General features: G+C 44.9%; 1 protein-coding gene and 1 long non-coding RNA gene across 11 annotated transcripts in view; one reads left to right on the top strand and one right to left on the bottom strand.

Moving 5' to 3' along the window:
- Nucleotides 1–21,110, bottom strand: part of SASH1 (SAM and SH3 domain containing 1) — a 336,056-nt gene that overhangs the window by 50,685 nt on the left and 264,261 nt on the right. The window contains exon 1 of one of the 10 annotated variants that reach the window (XM_086708091.1): nucleotides 7,787–8,779. The exons of 7 other annotated variants lie outside the window; for them this stretch is intronic. In XM_086708091.1, coding sequence (XP_086564217.1) covers nucleotides 7,787–7,810 — 24 coding nt within the window. In that variant the 5' untranslated portion in view covers nucleotides 7,811–8,779. Of the gene's footprint in view, nucleotides 1–2,628; nucleotides 6,359–7,786; nucleotides 8,780–21,110 lie in introns of those variants that run through there. 2 more of the 10 variants (XM_086708092.1, XM_086708094.1) reach the window with 2 other exon arrangements.
- LOC147581280 (uncharacterized) lies at nucleotides 1,423–3,268 on the top strand. Its single transcript, XR_015251633.1, has 2 exons — nucleotides 1,423–1,743; nucleotides 2,221–3,268. It is a non-coding gene; the product is annotated as an uncharacterized LOC147581280 (long non-coding RNA).

Here is a 21,110-nt window from a genome sequence, read left to right as displayed (position 1 = left end):
TGTGCATTCCACAAATATGCAGGAAACGTGCCATCAGAGGGAACTTTTGAGAGAGAAATCAGAATTGCTAAATCAGGGCAACAGAATTAAAGGCAAAAACCTCCTCCGTGAGTCCTACTTTCCTCCCCCGTGATTCACTGGGGTGAAAAATAACATATTCCAGGTACTTATTTAATTGCTTTCACATGTTCCGTCTAGATTTGAGAAACAGGAGCTCTTTAGAACTTTGAACTAATGTTATTTTTATTTTTCTAAAAAAAAAATTGTGAATATTTTAGAGGTGTTTGCCATTGACAGATCACAAATCACAACAACCAGTCACTTCTCATTATCGTGCTTTGGACACTAAACCAGATAGATGCAGCACAATTTACGTGAAGAAAAATGTCATCTATTTCTGTCTTTATGCTTTATTATTTTTTTTTTTAAATAGAAAATCCCCCATGAGTCAGCCTAGAAGTCACTGGAGTTGAACAGTGTATCCCAAGGATGCATTTTATTGATGGAGAGGTGTTGACTTCTCGCTTCCTCCTGAGTCCAGAGGAAAAGGAGTTTGTGAAATATTTGCTTTTAAAAATTTCCCTCCAGCTGTTTTAACATAGACTGTGTATAAGGCATGCATTTCATTTAAACTGTTAAATAAAGTTAAATTCCTCATTTCAGGTCTCTCCTTTTAAATAAGCATATGCCACTTTCCAAATGCTGAAAATAACTTGTGTCTTTTTATTCAGAAATTACACCCCCAGAGATGAGGGTGTGAAAATTAAAAAAAAAAAAAACAAAAAAAACAACCATTTAACCGTATCTGTGTATGCACGCGTGTGCACACATTTAAAAGAAATCTGTGCACCTGGAGGAACTCTCATAGAAGGAAATCTGCAGTACATATAAAATGAATAGTTGGTTCCAAGAAACAGACCCCTAGAATTAAACAGAACTACTAGAGAACAGGTTTTAAATCAACTAACGTAAAAAATAGCAGTATATGTTTATGCACCTTGTAACACGAGGTGGTATCTCCTCCTCTCCCTGCCCGGCCCCAGGTCACAGTACTGAAATAAACTTTAATTTGCTCGTCTTCTAAATGAGAGCGTGAAAACGCAATCATCTGTATAAAACTCCTCACCTCCCAACGTTAGCAGAAAAAGGCAATTAATTTATTCTACCAAAGGAGGTGGAAGAGTGGATTTACGTTATTGTAAATAGAAACATTTGATTTCCAAGCCTCTCTATTGCAGATTTTTCCACCAGAAAGCCCATATGGCTCAACTTTTAATTACTTTGGCTAATGCTATATGTAGTAATTCTGTGGTGAATGCTTAAGTGTTTCATTGCTGGTTTCCATGGCAACATTACATCAGATTACAGACAGCTGGCTCCACAGTTTTAAACCATAACAAATTGACCAAGCCAAGGCACAAAACTAGAGCTGCTTTAAAGAGATAGTGCACCATTCGCCTGCCAGGGCGCTGAATGAGGGGCCTATGGGGCCCACTTGGCAGGCCAAGGAGGGTGGAGCCTCCTTCCTTCTCAGCTTCTTTTGGAACATGTGCATCCTTGACACATCTGCAATGTTCTAATAGGAAAGACATGGGGCCAGCGTGGAGGACTTTTCATAACACAGCTACGCAGAGAAGGATCGGAAAAAAAGGGAACACAATTAATAGCATCTGTAGACAGAAAAGTGTGTGAGTCGAGCAAACGGAACGGCAGCATCCCGCGCTCTCCAGCCCGTCCCTGCAGGTGGGTAACAGATACTTCACGGCCACCTCCCCCCCCCCCCCCCAACAAACGGTTCTAGCAGCTAAGGTGCGCTGTGACAAATGCTTTCCAAAAGCTGCGCGGCACAGTGTTGCAGGCGCGGGAGCACTGTTCCCTAATAAAAGTTAAACTGAACTCGCAAGGAGCCACCGGAGTCCCTCTGGGGGCTGCTGGAGCCCAGGGTGAGCGCAGGATTACGACTGTGCCTTTTGCAGAAACAACGCTCAGCTTGCTTCCCCGGCTCTCTCGACACCCAGCCCACTGTTGCAATTAGCAGCCAGACTAAGTCAGTTTATCTCCCCTGGAGACACACACACAGACACACACACACCCCGCTATAACATATTTAAGCATTTCTGAAATAGTCTGAAATCGGAAACGTTTTTTGCTTGCGAAATTCACACAGCAGTTTCTGGTCGACTGGGTGCAGAATCAAACAGAGACGCTTCCATTTCCCAGGTCTGCACTGCCAGCGGCGTTAACCGTAAGGGAAGGAAGCGGGTCGGCTGCAGCATTATGAAAAGCTGCATCAGGCAAGGCAGTCTGCAGTCCAGTCCTCCGCACTGAAAGCCTCCACGATGACAACTGGGCTCCAACCACGTACACTCAGTCTCTTGAGAATCCCTTTATTCTCAGATTAAAATCCCCTATTCTCCCCCCAAAGCTATGCCTTATTGGGTGAGCGTGCTGGGAAAGAAGGCTCGGGGTTCCACAGCAGGGAAGGAAAGAAGGGAAGGAGGACAAATCTCGAAGAAGCTGAACAGAAAAGAGGAAAGCATCCTAGCCGGGAGCAGTCAAAAAAGCTTTTCCTTGCAGGGACAGAAAGCACATTTTCCCTTTCACGTTAAACACATCCAGCGAACTTACCGGCTTCGGCATTTAGCAGGCTTAAGGGGCAATTTCGAGCACGTCTGGTCCCCCCCGCCCCCTCCCCACGTTGAGCGCGTCTTCACTCCTGTTCCGTCAACTCTGTGATCTCAAAGTGAGGATCAGGCACTCCTCAAACATGTTCCTTTGGAGTTACATGATCAGACAGGCGCCACCAGCACGGCTTAGCATCCGAAGGAGGAGAAAGTGAAGACACTGGGTTCAATTAGCTGCTTTCTGCCTGCTGACTGATTCCCCAGTTACTTGCTAACTGCATAACTTGTAAGAAAGGCATAAGTCATCAGCTCTAAGCAAATCTCCTATTCACCACAAGGAAAAAAGGGAGTGTTGTACGTGGCAAACAATCCCTGTTTTCACTGACGAAGGCTCCCTGACCTCCCGCTGGCCTCCAGTTCCTTAATTACTGTCTATGGAATTCCAGAGAAAGAAAAAAAAGGACGCGGGAATCTGAGCAAATCCGGGACAAGGACTAACCCTTACAAGTGACTGAACTTAAAAAAGATCTCTTTCGCAGATACTCCTCCAAACATCCCCTGAAGGGAGTAGTCTCGATTGAAAATAGACACCTTCCAATGGCTATTTTTGAAATTACTGAATTAAAACTTGTGATTTTGGTTTTCTTCTGGACTTGTCACTTTCTATCTGTCCCCACTCCTTTTTCTATTTTAACTACCCCAGTCAATGTAGGAGAGGTATTTCCTGTCCGGTGATGCTTCTAAAACGGTCTTACCCAATTGTTTCAATAATCATTTCAGAGCAGCTGGGGTTCTCTGGTCTTCTAGAAATGTGTGCACGGGGACTGTGTCACAAGATGATCATTTAATTTTCTCAGGGGTGTCTGGGGAGTGACGGGCACATGCTGTTACTTAAACAGAATATCATCTGAACAAGACAGGACTGAAAACCCAGGTGGAGTCTACGACGTGGGTTACAAGTCATGTCTGTCTTTCAGGAGTAAATTCAGCCACTTGGGTAAGTCACGTGTTCCCTCTGGGCAGTCTGAGCTGTCCCCAGTCCAAGGTGCCTCTCTCCTTGTTGGGCCTGTATGTATGTATTATGCAAGGTTACCTCGCTTGGTAGGACATTTCACGTGCTCGCGCGCGCGCACACACACACACACACACACACACACACACACACACACACCCTTTTACCACGCAGCAGAGGTCCTAGCCAGTGCCACAGACCACCAGAACCCCATCTATCTCTTTGTCCTGGGTGTCTGTCCTTCGCTTTGCCCCTTTGGCGTCTCTCGCCCTTCAACAAGAGCTGCATGAATCCCCTCTCCCCCAATTTTCTCCTCGGAAGTGTCTCCTCCAACCCCTAAAGGGATTTCCCATTCTCTCTCCCCATGAGGGTTTGCTGCACCTTCCCCATACTGCCTCGCTCTGCCCATACACTCACCGACACCCCCTCCCCCGCTGCCTCCTAAGGGTCCACCCGTGCCACCCACTGTGGCGGGTGCTTTTGCGACATCGTGTTTCTGACACCCGTGTTTACGGTGTGCTCGTAATTCCCAGGCACTGGGCTAATCTTTACCCATTTGACCTCGTTTCCCGGCAGAGGCAGAATCTGAAACTTCATGGTTTGGCTCCTGCACCTCCAACGTGCACGTCAGCCTTCTTCACCCGAGACCGCCAACCACGTTGCACGCAATGTTCTGCTTAGAGTTCCTTAAAACTGTCAGGAGAAACCCTCGGCTGAATTTCCTTGCTGCTTGGTGCAAACTAAGAAAATGCACATGCCCCATGGGAGCGGGGTAGAGGGAAGAGGAAAGCCGAAGGCCTTTGGAGCTAGAACAACCTGGAACAATTCAACAACTAGACCTAGTTGAATTTCCAGGTCCTCCAGCAAATCACTTCACATCTCTGGGTCTTAGTGTTCCTCCATGCACATTTGATCCAGTAACATCGATCTTAAAGTGTTGTTTTAAAATTTGTGTGTGTGGGGGGGCGCCTGGGTGACTCAGTTGGCTAAGCATCCGCCTCTGGATTTCGGCTCAGGTCATGATCTTTGGTTTGTGTGATCGAGCCCCGCATTGGGCTCTGCGCTGGCAGCACAGAGCCTGCTTGGAATTCTCTATCTCCCTTCCTCTCTGCCATTCATTCATTCCCTCTCTCTCTCTCTCTCTCTCTCTCAAAATAAATATTTAAAAAAACCTTTGTGTCTGTACAACCTACAAGTGGAGCTCAGTAAGTGCTTATGACATCTGCAGTCTATTGCTGATTGGAATCCAAACAAGACCAATTTTAATTCTACCAAACTGCTGTTGTAGGGGCTATGTAAATAGCAACGGCAAAGAAAACATGTGAAAACTAATGATGTGGCCCACATTTGGGGCTGGGTCTGAACAGGCTGTTCAGACACAGAGAAGATTCTGAGCCGAATTAGGAGCTGGAACTCTGAACCCGGTCAGAGGTAGGCTCAGGGCCCCTTCATGTCACCCGTGAACAGCGTCTGCTTGGGCACGTTTCTTAATTTCTCCGATTTATAAAACAGGCGGTGATCAGCCTCCAAAGGAGATCCTGAGTGTGAGGCCTAGAGCCTGGTCGGCAGCTCTGGATGTCCTGTGAGATGCACAGGAAGCCGGGCCCTGACTGCACCAGGTTCTGTGAGGAGGGTGGGGGAAGGACGCATCCCTGCCCATCCTCTTGGTGGCCTGGTCCTCCTGTGCCCCCTCCCCCCCCATTAGCTGTCACTGATACGACTCTCCAAGGAGGATTCAGGTCTTTATGGAGGTCCTCCATGTTGGGCACTACATGGGCATCCGAGACCGCTCGTCCTGTAGAAGACGGGAAAGTCCACAGGGGCCGTGTCTGTTCTCCCTCCTTACACTCGCGGTGCCCAGTGCACGCCCCACCCACAGTGGGTCCTCGGCAAACGTGTGTGTCATCGATGTGGAACGAGAAGTTTAGACTCTCCGGCCCTGTTGTTCCCAGCCCCTGCTGTGGGATCTGAGTCAACTGTGGGATATTTGAGAGACGAGGCTGGGCCAGGCCACCCTGGGAAGCTTCTTGGTGGAAGGCAGTTCAGTTGGAAACCAGGGAAGAAGCTTCATGAAGGAAGGGCATGGCTGATCCTGCCCACTGGGTGGTGGGCTTGGATGTACTTAGTGCGCGGGAAGTGTGCCAATTTGCTGAGAGCAGATTTGAGCATCAGTCTCCCATCCTAAGGAATGGTTCGTTAGGTCCTCAGGGCAGAGTCCAAAGGCCTTCCTGTGGAGTGTGGGACGTCGCAGGGCTAGAGCCCTGCCCTGCCCCAGCTACTGTGGATATGGATGCAGATACTACATGGAAAGGCCTCTCATAGCGTCTGGTTCTCATCCTTCGACCCCCTCAGAGCATCTCTAATATTCCATCTCGCATGTGCCTGCACACCTTCGCACTGGCAGATTCCTTTTCTGGGAATATCTCTGCCCACCCCATCTCCTCCTACCCATCCTTCAATATTCAGTCCATAGGTCATCTCCCTTGGAAAGCCCTCCTGGCTTTCCTCTTCTTCTAGAACCTGGGTGGCTGAGAGCACACACACTGACAGGACTCAGCCAAGTATATGGTAACCAGCGTATCACTGAGGAGACCAGGGCCACTGTCCTATTCGTCTGTATTTCAGTAAATGTTTATTTCTGATTACATGTGATACGCTTTCAATTACAAAATGTGGAAAATGCAGATACAGAAGGAGAAAAAGAAATCACCTGAACCCTCCCACACTCAAAAAATTTGTCGTATTTTGGTTTTTATGCTCTTGACACACACACGTGCATGCACGCGTGCACACCCCCCCCACACACACTACATACCCTTAGGTTTCTATGTTTTGTTTGCTTTTTATAAAAAAAGTGTGACTTTGTGATCGTTAGCTGCCCTATCTCCCACAGTCACTACCAGGGTCCCCACGCCCCCCTCACATGAACACACAGTTGTAGAAACAAAGGGCCTGATTCCAGCCGCTACCCTCTGAGCCACACCGCTGCCTCTGAAAGTTTCCTTTAGAGAAACTGTGGAGCCCTCAATGGATACTGTTCAAACAGTTCTAAAATCTGCTTTTTAAATTTTGAACAATTTTCTTATGTCAACAAACAGCCAACAACTACAATATATTAAGGATTCAGTAGTATTCACAGAAATATACCCTAGTTTTCTTAATGCCTTGAATCATTAGACAGTGGAATGTTTCCAATTTTTCAAGATCATAAACAATACTCTGATGAACTTCATTGTCAAATTTCTAACACATCTAACACATTCTTCTTTTCAGAAAAACAATTAGAAGATGGACATAGCTTAAAGTCCTTGGATAGATATTAAAAATTTGGTCAGATGAAAACAGTGTTACTTTTTTTTTTTTTAACGTTTATTTATTATTGAGAGACAGAGAGACACAGAGCATGAGCAGGGGAGGGGTAGAGAGAGGGGGAGCCACAGAATCTGAAGCAGGCTCCAGGCCCTAAGCTGTCAGCACAGAGCTTGACGCGGGGCTCGAACCCACGAACTGCGAGATCATGACCTGAGCCGAAGTCAGTCGCTCAACCAACTGAGCCACCCAGGCGCCCCGACACTGTATTACTTTTAAAGCTCACAAGTTGTATAAAAAGAGTGCCTATTTCCTTACACAATTGCCAACACTCAACATAATATTTTTTTACACTGAAGCAATTAAAAATAGTGTCTGTGTCTGTGATAAATGGATATTTTCTGGTTGAAATCAATGGATGGATGCCTCCAAGGAGTTGAAACAGGAGTGAGTGGACTTTACTGGGGCTGCAAAGATTGCAATCCGCAAGTCTTGGGGGAGAGAGAGCCCACAGAGAAGTTCAGAAACAGGATTAGCGAGAGTAGCCGTGAGAAACACCCAGAAGAGGAACAGAGAGATACAGGCATTCAGAAGTGGGAGAATTGGGTACCTGGGTGGCTCAGTCAGTTAAGTGTCGGACTTTGGTTCAGGTCACGATCTCACAGTTGGTGAGTTTGAGCCCCTCATCAGGCTCTGTGAGGACATTCGGAGCCTGGAGCCTGCTTTGGATTCTGCGTCTCCCTCTCTCTCTGCCCCTCCCCTGCTCATGCTCTGCCTCTCTCAAAAATAAACGTTAAAAAATTTAAAAAAAAACAAAAACAAAAAACATGATTGAACTCACCTTTGGCGGGGGAAACTGAGACATGTTTCACTGAGGGGAGGAACACTCGCTGGGAGGCTGGGGGCATTTCTGTGTCCCTCCGGGATCCTCGAAGGCCAGTGTTTAGATGGCCCCAAGGCCTCACTTCTTTCTGCCCCCGCAGCCTTAGGGGCCTGCCTCCTTGGACAGGCAGAGTCGGCTGCCGCTGTTGCCCTTCTAAACAGCATGTGACACCGATCAACAGCAGCTTTCCGGCCCTCCTCTTCTCCAAGCCTGATTTCGTAATCTCTCCAACATGCCTGATCATCCTGCGCTGGTCCAAGAAGTGATGCATTCAAGGTCACTCCCTGCCTTGGGGGCAGCACATTGGCTCCTGCCCGGTATGTTCAAGATCAGCACTGATGAGTACCTGTGATCAGTGTCCAGCCGTGGCAGGGGCCTTCTGGTCACAGCCATCAGTTTAATGTGCTATTCTTCGCGTTTACAAAAAAAAATTAGTCTCACTCTCTAAAGAAGTCGGAATTACATTGTGAAGTGTTTAAGAGTTGTCAGAGTAACTACAGACAATATGAAACACATTGTGAGGTTTTTTTCCCTCTGTTTCACAAAGGAACCAAGGAAGGACTCATCTGTTTAGTAAGAAATATTTTGCTCATTAGCTGGTGACATCATTGCCCTCTGAAATTAGGAGATTTTTGTCAGCATATGGACAAAAAGAGGAGATTCCATTCTTCTCCCAGAGGTGCAGTAGAACATAGAAATAATCTCTCTGGCAGTTTCAAAATTAACTAGTTGCTGCCAGACTTGAAGAACGAAGAGGAAGAGGAGAAGAGAATTCTCTGATGCTTTTATTTGTAAAAAGGTATGTGAGGATTTGAGGTAATATTACCCTCCTCCGGGGGTGAAGGCTTGTCAGCACTTAATTCACTTATGAAACTATTTGAAGAACTAACTATAAAACCAAAGGAACAGCAAATGGATGCTACATTCCACAATAAATTCTATTCTTTTTCTTAAACGCATGAACTCTGCATGTCTTTGAATCCCCTCCAAATAAAGTTGCTAATTTCCCCAGAGGAGGAGGGAGAAAACAGAAGACTTCAGGAGTCCCACAGCCAAGCGTGGGGAGACCCGTCCCAATTCTTCAAGTTGCCACGGACCAGAGAAAACGGCTTTCCTTCTTCTCAAAGGGGCCGTCGGGGAGGAGAGAGGTAAGTGGAGGAAAGAGAACTGAATTCGCCCTTTACTCTGTAAACGTTTGGAAGATTTTTCTGCCCGGGACTGTGTCACCCTGCCCAGAGGCCAGACAACCCCACTGTCCACATAAGTTAGCTGAGCTCAGGTAAGACATGATGGGAAGGCAGTCAGCCACTTATGAGGTCCCTCTGTGAAGACTGGGGTTAAAAAAAACAAGTGGGGTAGCATTACCCAAAGCAAATCTACGGTGTCGGGCACACTGAAGACTGAAGCAAAACACCAAACCCACTCATTCTCAAGTGCATTCAGTTCTCACATAGCCTGTGCCATGGAAAAAGGATGATTCAGAACAGAACTGCCAAGTGGGGCAATTACATATGCGTTTGAGGCTCTAGTTTCGCGAGCTGATAGAAGTCTTCATCCCAAAAGCAGTAAGTCTCCTAAGGGATTGGGTGGTGTTTGCAAAGTCACATTACTTTTATGGCATCTGAGAGCGACTGATTCATGGATCAGGCATGATCTTCTTGGACAGGGCTGCCAAACAACCTTGCCTAGGCACATGACGATGAAAAATACAGAAAACTGATAGAACCTACATGGCAACGGGGAAGGTGTGGACACCGATTATCTTTCCTCCAACCAAAACTTCGGCCGCGGATCAATCAGCACAATCGTCTCTTGAAGCTGGAGGCAGATGGGCTAATTTCACCTCCTGGAGTCATGATCTATCCTCTTAACATAATTATCCTTATGTTTGGAGAATAAATAATGAGCGAACTTATTTCAATGGAGTTGCTTCCACAAGCAAATTTACTTCCAAATTGAAGAAATCTAGGCTGCATCCCTGGAACAGAATCATGGAGAGCTAGAAAGGCGTTGTTTGTGGCCTCTCCTTGGCTATCAAGTCATGATGACTGCTGAAAACCAGACCACAGAATATCCTTCCCACAACAACTAGCAAAATGAGTAACAGCCTCCAAAAAATGAAATTACTGCAGACCAGCAAAAAAATATTCCACCAAGAGCACCCAAGCAAGGAAACACACATAGTCTAACACACTAAGCCTTAAAATAAAACTTCATGATGAAGGGAAGAAACAAATTTCTGAAGACCCAGGAACAAGGCCCCACTTCTCTAAAAGCCAGACCAGTGGGAATCTTGAGAATTATCCCAAGGAACTTCAAAATCTCAAAGGAAGTAAACCGTGTGGCCTTCCTTTTTTTAATTTTTTGATCTGGGACCAATGGAAATTGCTTCAGGAGAATCATGTGTGAAAAGATGGAAAGTTCAGTAAGGCTGATGTGAAATAAAGCCTCTTAGATATTCACCAGAACTGGAGACATGAATGAAAGGCAGACTGGTTTTTCTCCACACCAAGTAGGATGAAATGAGATGCAGCACAATGACCACAATCTTTGGAGAGAGAGAAAGCAGAGCCCAGGTATCCTAGCAAAGACCGCATTCCACCTCAGGTGGGTATCCCCACTTCTCTGGCCATGACATCAGGCTATAGCAACAATAAGCATGAATGGACCACAAAACAAAGCCCTCAGCTGTAGCTGGGAAGAAGGGAAACAATCTATGGTCAGATAGCATGACAAACAGGTCAAAGAGTAATCCTCATTATATCAGCAGAAACAGAAAATCTGACCTGAGCTACCCAAGCATGATCAAGGTCAAAAGAAATATATGACTACTCCTCAAACCAACTTATAGCAAGGGGAAAAAAAGAGAGAGAAAGAGATCCTATCTTTGGATCCTGTCTCCCTATCAGAAGAAAATACAACTCAAGGTGCAGGAAGAAATTCCTAACAGTTGCTTCACTCTGTGAAATAATAAGAACATGAATTCAATTAAGACTTCAAAGACAAGAAATTGCAGTCGTAAGGAAAGAGAGGACCGAAATAATCTATTATAGAACCAACGTATAAGTAAGAATGAACAAAGAACCATAATCTATACCCTACAAGTCAAAATACTGATCTAGAGAAAAGCTGTATTATTTAAATCCATTTCCTCCCATGGTCCAAGTTTTAAGACTGACCCAGCTCTTCACCTATGCTCAAGCCTCGTTGCTACCTCTACCTGACATGTTTCTCTTTCTTCTCCTGGTGAATTCTTATCATTTTTTTAAAAATTTTTTTCACGTCTATTCATTTTTTTGAGAGACAGAGCACGAGTTGGCGAGGGGCAGAGAGAGAGACAGGGAGACACAGAATCCGAAGCAGGCTTCTGGCTCTGAGCTGTCAGCACAGAGACCGATACGGGGCTCGAACTCACAAACCGTGAGATCATGACCTGAGCTGAAGTCGGACACTTAACCGACAGAGCCACCCAGGTGCCCCACTCTCACTCAGCTTCAAACACCTTCTCTGGGAAGGCTTCCCAAACTCTCCTCACTGGCGCTGAATGGATTTTGTGTGTATATTTAATTTTTTTTTTAACATTTATTTATTTTTGAGAGAGAGAGAGAGAGAGAGAGAGAGAGAGCGAGCATGAACAGGGGAGGGTCAGAGGAAGAGGGAGACATAGAATCTGAAACAGGCTCCAGGCTCTGAGCTGTCAGCACAGAGCCTGACGCGGGGCTCGAACCCACAGACCGCGAGATCATGACCTGAGCCAGAGTCGGACGCTTAACCGACTGAGCCACCCAGGCGCCCCACTCTCACTCAGCTTCAAACACCTTCTCTGGGAAGGCTTCCCAAACTCTCCTCACTGGCGCCGAATGGATTTTGTGTGTATATTTAACACACGAGGTGGGAATATGACAAATAAGCCCCCAGCCATGCTATCCACTGGTCTCTCTCTCTCCCTCTCATATACAAACATCTATGTATAGGGACTAGTATGTAGTAGGTACTCAATAGCGTTTGCGCAACAAAGGAGTCAAATGATGCTCAAAGTAGCATTCTTTCACCTGCGCTCTGGGTCAAAAGGGCAGGGAATAAACCTTTTAGCAACTAATTATGCAGTGTATATTAGCATCATACCAGGAGTAGAACAATCAATAAGGGATGACAGAGGGTGTGGTAAGGTACAAAGAGGGAGAGGAACAAGAGACAAGGAAAAGAGAATAAAGGGATATTCCTACAGACATTATTCTGTAAATAATTAGAATTTGGTTGTATTAAAATATCGCTTTCCAGGGCACCTGGGTGGCTCAGTGGCTTAAGTGTCGGACTTCGGCTCAGGTCATGATCTCGTGGTTCGTGGGCTCGAGCCCCGCATCGGGCTCTGTGCTGACAGCTCGGAGCCTGAAGCCTGCTTCAGATTCTGCATCTTCCTCTCTCTCTCTGCCCCTCCCCACTTGAGCTCTGTCTCTCTCTCAAAAATTGTCTCATTATCAGATGCTGAGTTTTGATAAAATGGGTAACTGGCAACTTAACATTCAAATGGACTTGAAACAAAGTGGTGAGCAGCCTGTGACTTGAATGAATTAGCTTAGGCTAGAGGTGGCCCTCGGGCCAGATCCGACTCTTGAACCACAGCACGGGCCTGGATCTCTCCAGCCCATCCATTGTAGAAGATCGGACACTAGGGTAAATGATTCAAGGAGGGATTAACACGCAGTAAATCTCATTAAACAAGTGATGGAAATCCTCTCTTACCCCAACCTCCCTGAGGTTGCTTCCAAAAGCAAACTAAAAACTAGCATTCCCAATCTAATACGCCAAACCTGAACCCAGACGGCGTTACAAATATCTTTACTTAGATACAATCAGCTAGCCGGGGAAACGGGGTATGTCCTCTTTGGTATTCCTGTACTGGGTTGGACAAATAAAATGCCATTTTATAGGTCAAAAGCTAGACACTCCAGTTTCATCTGGCTCATCCTTCCAAAAGAAACGACAGACCAGGATGTATCCCAGAGCCGCCCTCGGTGTTAAAAACAGCGACCCTCGGACTGCGTAGAACCTGGGTATTTTGCCACTGTTTCTTTTTGCCCGCGTAGCCCTTGATATGCTAAGGAGGCTGCGCAGGTAGCGACCTCAACTCTCCGTAACTGTACAGACTGGTGAGGAATGCTCTGTGCCTGGTTAGTCTGCCAGGTGCAGAGAGCCGAATCCCCAGTTACTTCTGGGCCCGCCACGAGAGTGTTTCCACTGTGACACAGGCATGACACAGGCGTGACACAGGTGCAGAAGCCCACGCCCACACGCTCGCTGAGGCCTCCTTTCTGGCTTTGTTCAAAGAGGATGATCTTCAGGGACTCACGGCACGGCGTGGCCCTAGGTAACTGCAGGACGATTAACCGCTTATTCTTCCCAAACAGTGATCCTACAGCACACGAACCCTGAAATCCTACCGGACCCACCCCTAAACCCGCTTACGGCGATACCACCTTCTGAAGCAGAAAGTAAACCTGGTTCTGTGTTCGGTGAAAGCGTGACGAAGTGAACGCGCCCTAGCTGCCTGGCGCTTGTTCTGACAACGCCAGCCCATCGGCTAGCCTGAGAATGACACGTTCAAAGAGTACTTTCAGGGGAACTCAAAGTATTTCAAGAGGAACAGGGAACCGAAAGGAAGAAGATCTCAACATAAACAGAAGCTGGCATTCACTGGGTGTTTACTTTGGGCCGTGAAATTCTTGCAACGCCTGTAGGGGACAGATGCACTCGTCCAGGTTTCCAAACGAGAAAACAGGGCACAAATCGGTGAATCAACTTTCCCACCGATGCGGAGCTAACAGGTGGTAGGGCTGGATCTGAACCCAGCGCCCGCGTCCAGCTTAACGGGGTCCCTCCCCTAAGCACGCTGGGCCAGCGCCTGGCTTTCCTGGCAGGGGGAGGCTCCTTTCTGGCTTTGTTCAAAGAGGATGATCTTCAGGGACTCCTAGCAAATACACGCCTCAAACTTTGGCCCCTTTCCCAGGGAGAAGGCTGGGGATGGGAGGGCGGTGCGGAACAAATGACAAGGAATCATCTAAGCAGTGGTTCTTGGTCAGCTTATATGCAGTTAGAACAAAATTCCTCTTGAGGCGCCTGGGTGGCTCAGTGGGTTGAGCGTCTGACTTAGGTCGGCTCAGGCCGTGATCTCGAGGTGCATGGGTTCAAACCCTGCATCGGGCTCTGTGCTGACAGCTCAGAGCCTGGAGCCTGCTTCAGATCCTGTATCTCCCTCTCTCTCCCCTCCCCATTCACACTCTGCCACTCTCTCCTCCAAAAATAAACATTAAAAAACGAAACAAAAAACAAACAAACAAAAACCACAACTTCTCTTTCTTGAGAGACTTCACTAGGCGTGCTGCTCCAATGGGCTGAGTTTTATCTCCTGGACTCAAGCTGCAGGTCTAAAGAATCATTACTGGGGCGCCTGGGTGGCGCAGTCGGTTAAGCGTCCGACTTCAGCCAGGTCACGATCTCGCAGTCCGCGAGTTCGAGCCCCGCGTCGGGCTCTGGGCTGATGGCTCAGAGCCTGGAGCCTGTTTCCGATTCTGTGTCTCCCTCTCTCTCTGCCCCTCCCCCGTTCATGCTCTGTCTCTCTCTGTCCCAAAAATAAATAAACGTTGAAAAAAAAAAATTTAAAAAAAAAAAAAAAAAAAGAAGAATCATTACTTTTACCCTTCTAGAGAGAATTTTAATATGTCCCTATTTGACTATCATTTCAGTTTCAAACTCACTTTTAGTGAAATTAAGAGTAGTATTTCTTCCTGTGCGTTCCCGCCCAGCCAAATAAAAAAGAAATTTATAGAAAGTATCCATAAAGGTCTGAATAATCACCTGGAGGCTTTAAGTATGCATTAAAAGACCAGAATCACTAAGTTATTTTTAACATGGTTCCGTTTAGAAAGATTTAGAAGAGTGGCCATTATTCTGGCACAATGGAACACAGCACGGTATGAAGAATTGTGGGTATCTGTCCCAGGGCTGCACCCTATAAATGCCCTCTGGCCCGTTATTGGTGAGCCACGTCGCTCTTTTTCCTGATCATATTACAATTCATATGTATTACATATTCATATGTATTGCATGTTACAATTCATTTTCCTGGTCAAGTGAGTAAAACTCTTCTGGGGAAGAAATAAAGAGCTGAAGCACACATCCAACCAACCCGTGTTCAAGCCCAGCTAAAGCAACAAGCAGAACCATTTTCTATTTTTTTTTTTTTTTGAACGTTTATTTATTTTTGGGACAGAGAGAGACAGAGCATGAACGGGGGAGGGGCAGAGAGAAAGGGAGACACAGAATCGGAAACAGGCTCCAGGCTCTGAGCCATCAGCCCAGAGCCTGACGCGGGGCTCGAACTCGTGGACTGCGAGATCGTGACCTGGCTGAAGTCGGACGCTTAACCGACTGCGCCACCCAGGCGCCCCATCAGAACCATTTTCTAGGCCCAAATCCAAACTTATGTTGCCAATTAGCATTCTGTTAAGCTGAAACCCATATATGAAGAGTTAGGGGGAAAAAATGTCTCTAGGAAAAGAGATACAAAGAAAAAAAAAATAGGAACACCACTAACAGCAGCCAGTTTGTTCAGAAATGTAAGCTATGTTTATGCTTGGAATCTTCCCTTTCTTAAATTTCCTTGTAAAACACAAGATAGGAGGGAAAAGATAGTATAAGGAAGTCAACCATTTTCATGGAAAAACCTTTACCTTACCTGTAATGTCAACTCTAATCCTGTGGTATATGTGAATCTTCACGTAGTCTATTCAGCCAATAAATATTCACTCAGAGTCAGCAAAATATGAAAATCCTATGTTCTTATAATTGCTAGGAGTATTTAAAGGTGGGAGAAAATTTTGTAAATTCGACATGTGTTGTCATAAAAAAGAAAGTCTTCCTTAGGGTTCAGATTTCCCCAAGTGAGGAAGCTAATGATATTGATTTATATTTTCTTCTAATACCTTTGAAATATAAAAATAAAACTTCTGATATATTTTAACTTCTACACATTGCCTAGAAGTTCACCCTAGTAAGAGAAACATATTCAAAATAAACAGATTAAGATAGTCAACTGGGTGGCTCCGCTGGCTAAAGCATCTGCCTCTTGGTTTTGGCTCAGGTCATCTCATGGTTCGTGGGTTTGAGCCCCTTGTAGGGCTCTGTGCTGACAGCATGGAGCCTGCTTGAGGTTCTTTCTCTCTCTCCCTGCCCCTTCTCCACCCTCTCTCTCTTTCTCTGTCTCTCAAAACAAATAAATACACTTAAAAAAAAAAAAAAAAAAAGACAGCCAGGTTAAAAAAAAAAAAAAAAAACAATTAAAAAAAAAATCTGGTTCAACCCATACTATCAGACTCTAAAAAGGAGCATCGATATGGGACATCCCCTGAACGAGGAGGACAGGTCAGTCTGTTCCTGAAGGGGCTGCCCCATGTGCATGGGCTCTGTTTTCCCACCACATTCTGTGTTAAGTGATTGAATTGTTAACCTTTTCTTCAGCCGTAATGTAAATCAAGCCATTCAGCACAGAAACCGTTAAACAAGTCACTTTGTAGAATGCTGTCTCCTGGCTTTCGGCACATTATCTTTTAGAAAGCTCCAGTTTAGACTAAGGCTGTGGCCATGCCTCCTTTCAAAATATCAGACCCAAATCCTCTGGCTTGATGTTAGGCAGGTGAAATGACTCTGAAAAACCTAAGTAAAGCCTGTCTGGCAGTGAGGGACAAGTTTAGTTTGTAATTTTTAGGAAGCCCCCAAAAGATTTAATGGTCTTGCATTATATGTGAACCGAAACATCTCATACTATGGGGATATTTTAGTTGCGACCTTAAAAGTCCTCAATCACTTAAAATAGTATTTTGTAAAATGTGGAAGAAGAGACCGCCTGACGTTGTCTCTGCTGCCCAAACTCTGGAGCTCGGTTCAACCACACGGCTCTCCCGTGCCTCAAGCCAGGTGAGCCGCAAAATCTATCCAAGGCCAGAATGAAAGGCTATAAAGAGACGCACACATGGATGGAAGGTGTTATTATACCTCAGCTGTAACATTATACCACTCTTCGCACAAATGCTTCCCAACTCAATTTCCCCCAGTGTAGATCAATTCTAAACCGATGGCTTGCTTTACCAAATAACTCACTTCACCCAACGTTTCACTACACTTGCTTCACCCTAGTCAAGAAGCTCCAGATACAGAAAGATAATTCCAAGCTTTTTCTGGAACACATGTCGTATCAAGAGAAACGAACAAAAGGGACGAAAATAAATGTCTGCAATGGACTCTAGGAGCTCTCTTGCCTCACTGTCCCCGTTGCTGCTTTAGTTTTTCCTCAACATCGTGTATTTTTTAAAATAACTTAAATAGCATCATAATTAAACAATTTACAATCTGACGTTTCTTGGAAAGACGTTTTACCGCAAATGTTTTCATCAGTATGTAAGAACCAAATAGAGATCACCAACGCTTACCTACCGATTTGTAGAAACACAAAAATTGTGATTTACTAAAACTTGTGCCTTGAGTAAAAAGCTATAAACCCCAGGAGGATGAAGAGCATGATTTCCTTGAACATCGTCTTAACCGGAAGGTAAACTGAACCTCAATGCATAAGGTTGAAGGCTTAAAATGAGAACTCTTAACAACCTTCCCCTCGCAAAAGAAAATAAAATTTCTCAAAATAAAATAAATTGAAATAAATGTCCAGATATTTAACAGGGAGTCAAGTTAAGTACTCAACCAGCAACTTTTTTTTTTTTTAAACTCTAACACTCACAACAGAAGTTTGTTATTAATGAAAAACAGAAGAGAACACATTCTCCTCTGGCAAAGAGAAAGCTATTTTTCACTTCCCCTGGTAACTATCTTTAGTACTTTACATTCTTGGAAACCAGGAATGTGAATATGGATTTATTGTGGAGCAACACTCAATTATCCCATGTCAGTTACGGGGGTGGGGAAGCCTATGAAATCAATGCAAATGAAATCCTAAAGCACGGCAGGCATCAATATAGGCATTGAGGTCTGGTGACAAAGGGCTTATGATCCCTGAAACTTTCATGGCCTGGACATTCCCGACTATGGCCAGTGGGCTATTTACATCTCAGTATGGAAAAGAATCAATGGAAAACTGAAAAGCCTTCGCCCTTGCACAAAAGATAATCAAAGCGCCTAAACCACCGCAGCTCGAGTAGGACACAGTGGGAATTATCTGAAATTAATTACTCTGCTATCAGGCGAACGTAGCATAATTGAGAAGGACTATTTTGGAAGGGGTTTCTTGCTGAGTCTCCATAAAAACACAGGACGTGGGGTAAGAGGGGCGAGCGTCACCTACATTAAGATTGCAATCAAGTTCAAGCAAACTTTAAACAAGTGGTGGTCAGCTGTAGGAACGAACAGGGTGACTGAAAATGGGTGTGGGTTGTTGGCACAAAGCTAGCTAGCAAAATATACGGGATAAATAACAGCACTTCAGAAAACTCCATGGCTGAATGGCCTGTCTCCACCTACCTCTGAGCAAAAAGTCACTCTAGAGCTTCTGGAAGACCCTACTAGAAATGGAGGGTGCACATGGTATTTCTGGCCCTCCATCCAAACAGAACAGGCTGGATTTATTTTTTGAGTCATCTACGAAGAAGCAGTTTGCTAAGATGCGAATAATGTAACTGCGTACATGACGTCTCAGGTCTGTGTGAGCACATGCGGGGGGTGATTTTTACCTCTACGCCGCGGGGTAGACTCCGTTAGGGCAGGGCCTCGTCTCTCCCGCTTCTCTACCTTTGTAACCTGAATATCTAACCCTAAGCCTGGTATACAGCAAGCGCTTGCCAAGATATCTCCTAAACGAACAAAGGAACGCTCAAGACAATGAATGTCCATCTTCTAAGACGAACCCATTTTATTCCGACAATTTATACTAAGATGTGGGTTCTGATGTACCCGCTGAAGGGGATCCAAACAAAACAATACCTAATAATGCTTTCCTAGGCGCTCGTTCAGGACCACTATAGTACTTGGTTTATATTAACTTTTTCCTAAACGAGATGAGCCTCCCTCCTTGCGGTCCAAGTGTGGGAGGTTTTCTATAGTCCTGCTTTTCCGACTGGATCATCTTATAACCTTCCCCCCTTGACTCAGATGCTGTTAATCAGGGCAGTACGCAGGGAGCCTGATACTAAAGGACCCACTATGGACAACTGGGTCTTTGTGTTCTCCCCAAATTGGGTTCGAATCACATCAGTCCTGAGTTACTGTATTTATTCCTCATGATTCTTTGGGTTCATGATTTACATCTGTATCATGCTAGTCTTTAGGACTAGGGGATAGGAGACCCAAAAAGGCACCCTGAAATCCACAAACACAGTTCTTTTGATCACTTCATAGTCCCAGGACACAATGCTGGCCAGCATACGATACGTTTATTACTACAAACGGTAACTTTTCAGTCTCTTTCACACAAAAGCAAACCAAGCAGGGCTTTCAAATTAATAATCCTCTGGGGGCTTTTTTTGTGTTTTGGTTTTTTTGGTTTGTTTTTTTAGCTGAAATGGAAATCTGGTGCTTGACTCAGGAAATCGGAGACAAGAAGGTAGCAGGAGGCTTATATTTACCTCTGATAAGCCATCATTTGCTGCTTAGATGCAAAGAAGCCGTAAAGACGGAGTCTGTGGTTATAGGACGGGTAACATGCTCTTAAGGCAGCCAGGAAAGATGAACGCTTAAATGCAACTTTGTTCACTAGTATTTCTCAAACACAAACACACCATATGAACTGGACACTGAGTCAGACACTCGCTGGAGACACAAAGATAACATAGCGTGTCTTTCAAGGAGCTCACGATTCCCAAGGAGGTTAGAATGTGTCCAGTGAATTCTGATACTCCAGGATAATGGTCAGGTTTCAGGTACGAAGCTAGTTTAACAAAAGCACAGAGTGGGAAGCAATAAAATATACTTAAGGAGACTAAAGGAGGTTTCAGAGAGACTGAAGTTGGACTTTACTTTGAAGGACGCACAGATTTTTACCTGGGAAAATCTCAAGGAAGGTATTTTAGATAGAGGCAATTGCACGAGTTAAAGCGGAGTGTGTGAGGGGCGCGTGGGTGGCTCACTCGGTTGAGCATCTGACTTCGGCTCAGGTCATGATCTCGCAGTCGGTGAGTTCGAGCCCTGCGTCAGGCTCTGTGCTGACAGCTCGGAGCCTGGAGCCTGCTTTGGATTCTGTGTCTCCCTCTCTCTCTGCCCCTCTCCAGCTTGTGCTCGCTCTCTCTCTCTCTCTCTCTCAAAAATAAATAAAAAGCATTAAAAAAATTTTTTTTTAAATACCATGAATAATAAAAGTCATCCAAATAAAAGAAGTAAAACTGTCTCCATTCACAAATGACATGATCCCATATGGAGAAACTCAAGATTCCATCACACAAAAACTGTTAAAGATAATGAATAAATTCTGTGGGGCACCTGAGTGGCTAAGTTGGTTAAGTGTCCAACTCTTGGTTTCGGCTCATATCATGATCTCACAGATCTGACTGTGCAGAGCCTGCTTGGGATTCTCTATCTCCCTCTGTCTCCATCCCTCCCCTGCTTGCTTTCTCTCTCTCTAAAAAATAGGTGAATAAATTTTAATAAACAAACAAACTAATTCCACAAAGTTGCAGGCCACAAAATCAACATGTGAAAATCAGTTTTGTTTTTATACGCTAGCAATGAACAATGTGAAAAAGAAAATAAGGAAACAATTTGACTTACGATTGCATCAAAAAAATGATAAAATACTTAAACTTAAGAAGGCAAGACATATACACTGAAAATTATAAAACATTGCTGAAAGAAATGAAAGAAGACAAATAAATGCAAAGATATCCTGTGTACATGGGTTGGAAAAACATGTTAAGATGACAATACCATCCAGATCAAGCTACAGACCCAATGCAATCCCTGTCAAAATCTCATGGCATCAAAAAAAAAAATTAAAAAAAATCAAACAAACAAAAACAAAACAAAAATGAATCTCACAGCATCTGTTGCAGAAATAGAAAAACCCATCCTAAAATTCAAAAGAAATCTCAAGGGAGCTGAGCAGCCAAAACAATCTGAAAAAGAAGAACCAAGCTGGAGACCTTGCACTTCGTGATTCCAAAACTTACTACAAAGCAACACTAATCAAAACAGTAGGATACCTACAAAAGGACAGACATGTAAACCAACGGAATAAAATCAGAGAGCCCAGAAATAAACCCCAGCATACGGTCGATTAATTTTTAAA

This window comes from Puma concolor, chromosome B2 (assembly GCF_028749965.1).
Source record: "Puma concolor isolate L17-30 chromosome B2, mPumCon1.1.hap2, whole genome shotgun sequence".
In the NCBI taxonomy this organism is placed as follows: Eukaryota; Metazoa; Chordata; class Mammalia; order Carnivora; family Felidae; genus Puma; species Puma concolor.
This window is presented reverse-complemented; position numbering and strand designations above follow the sequence as displayed.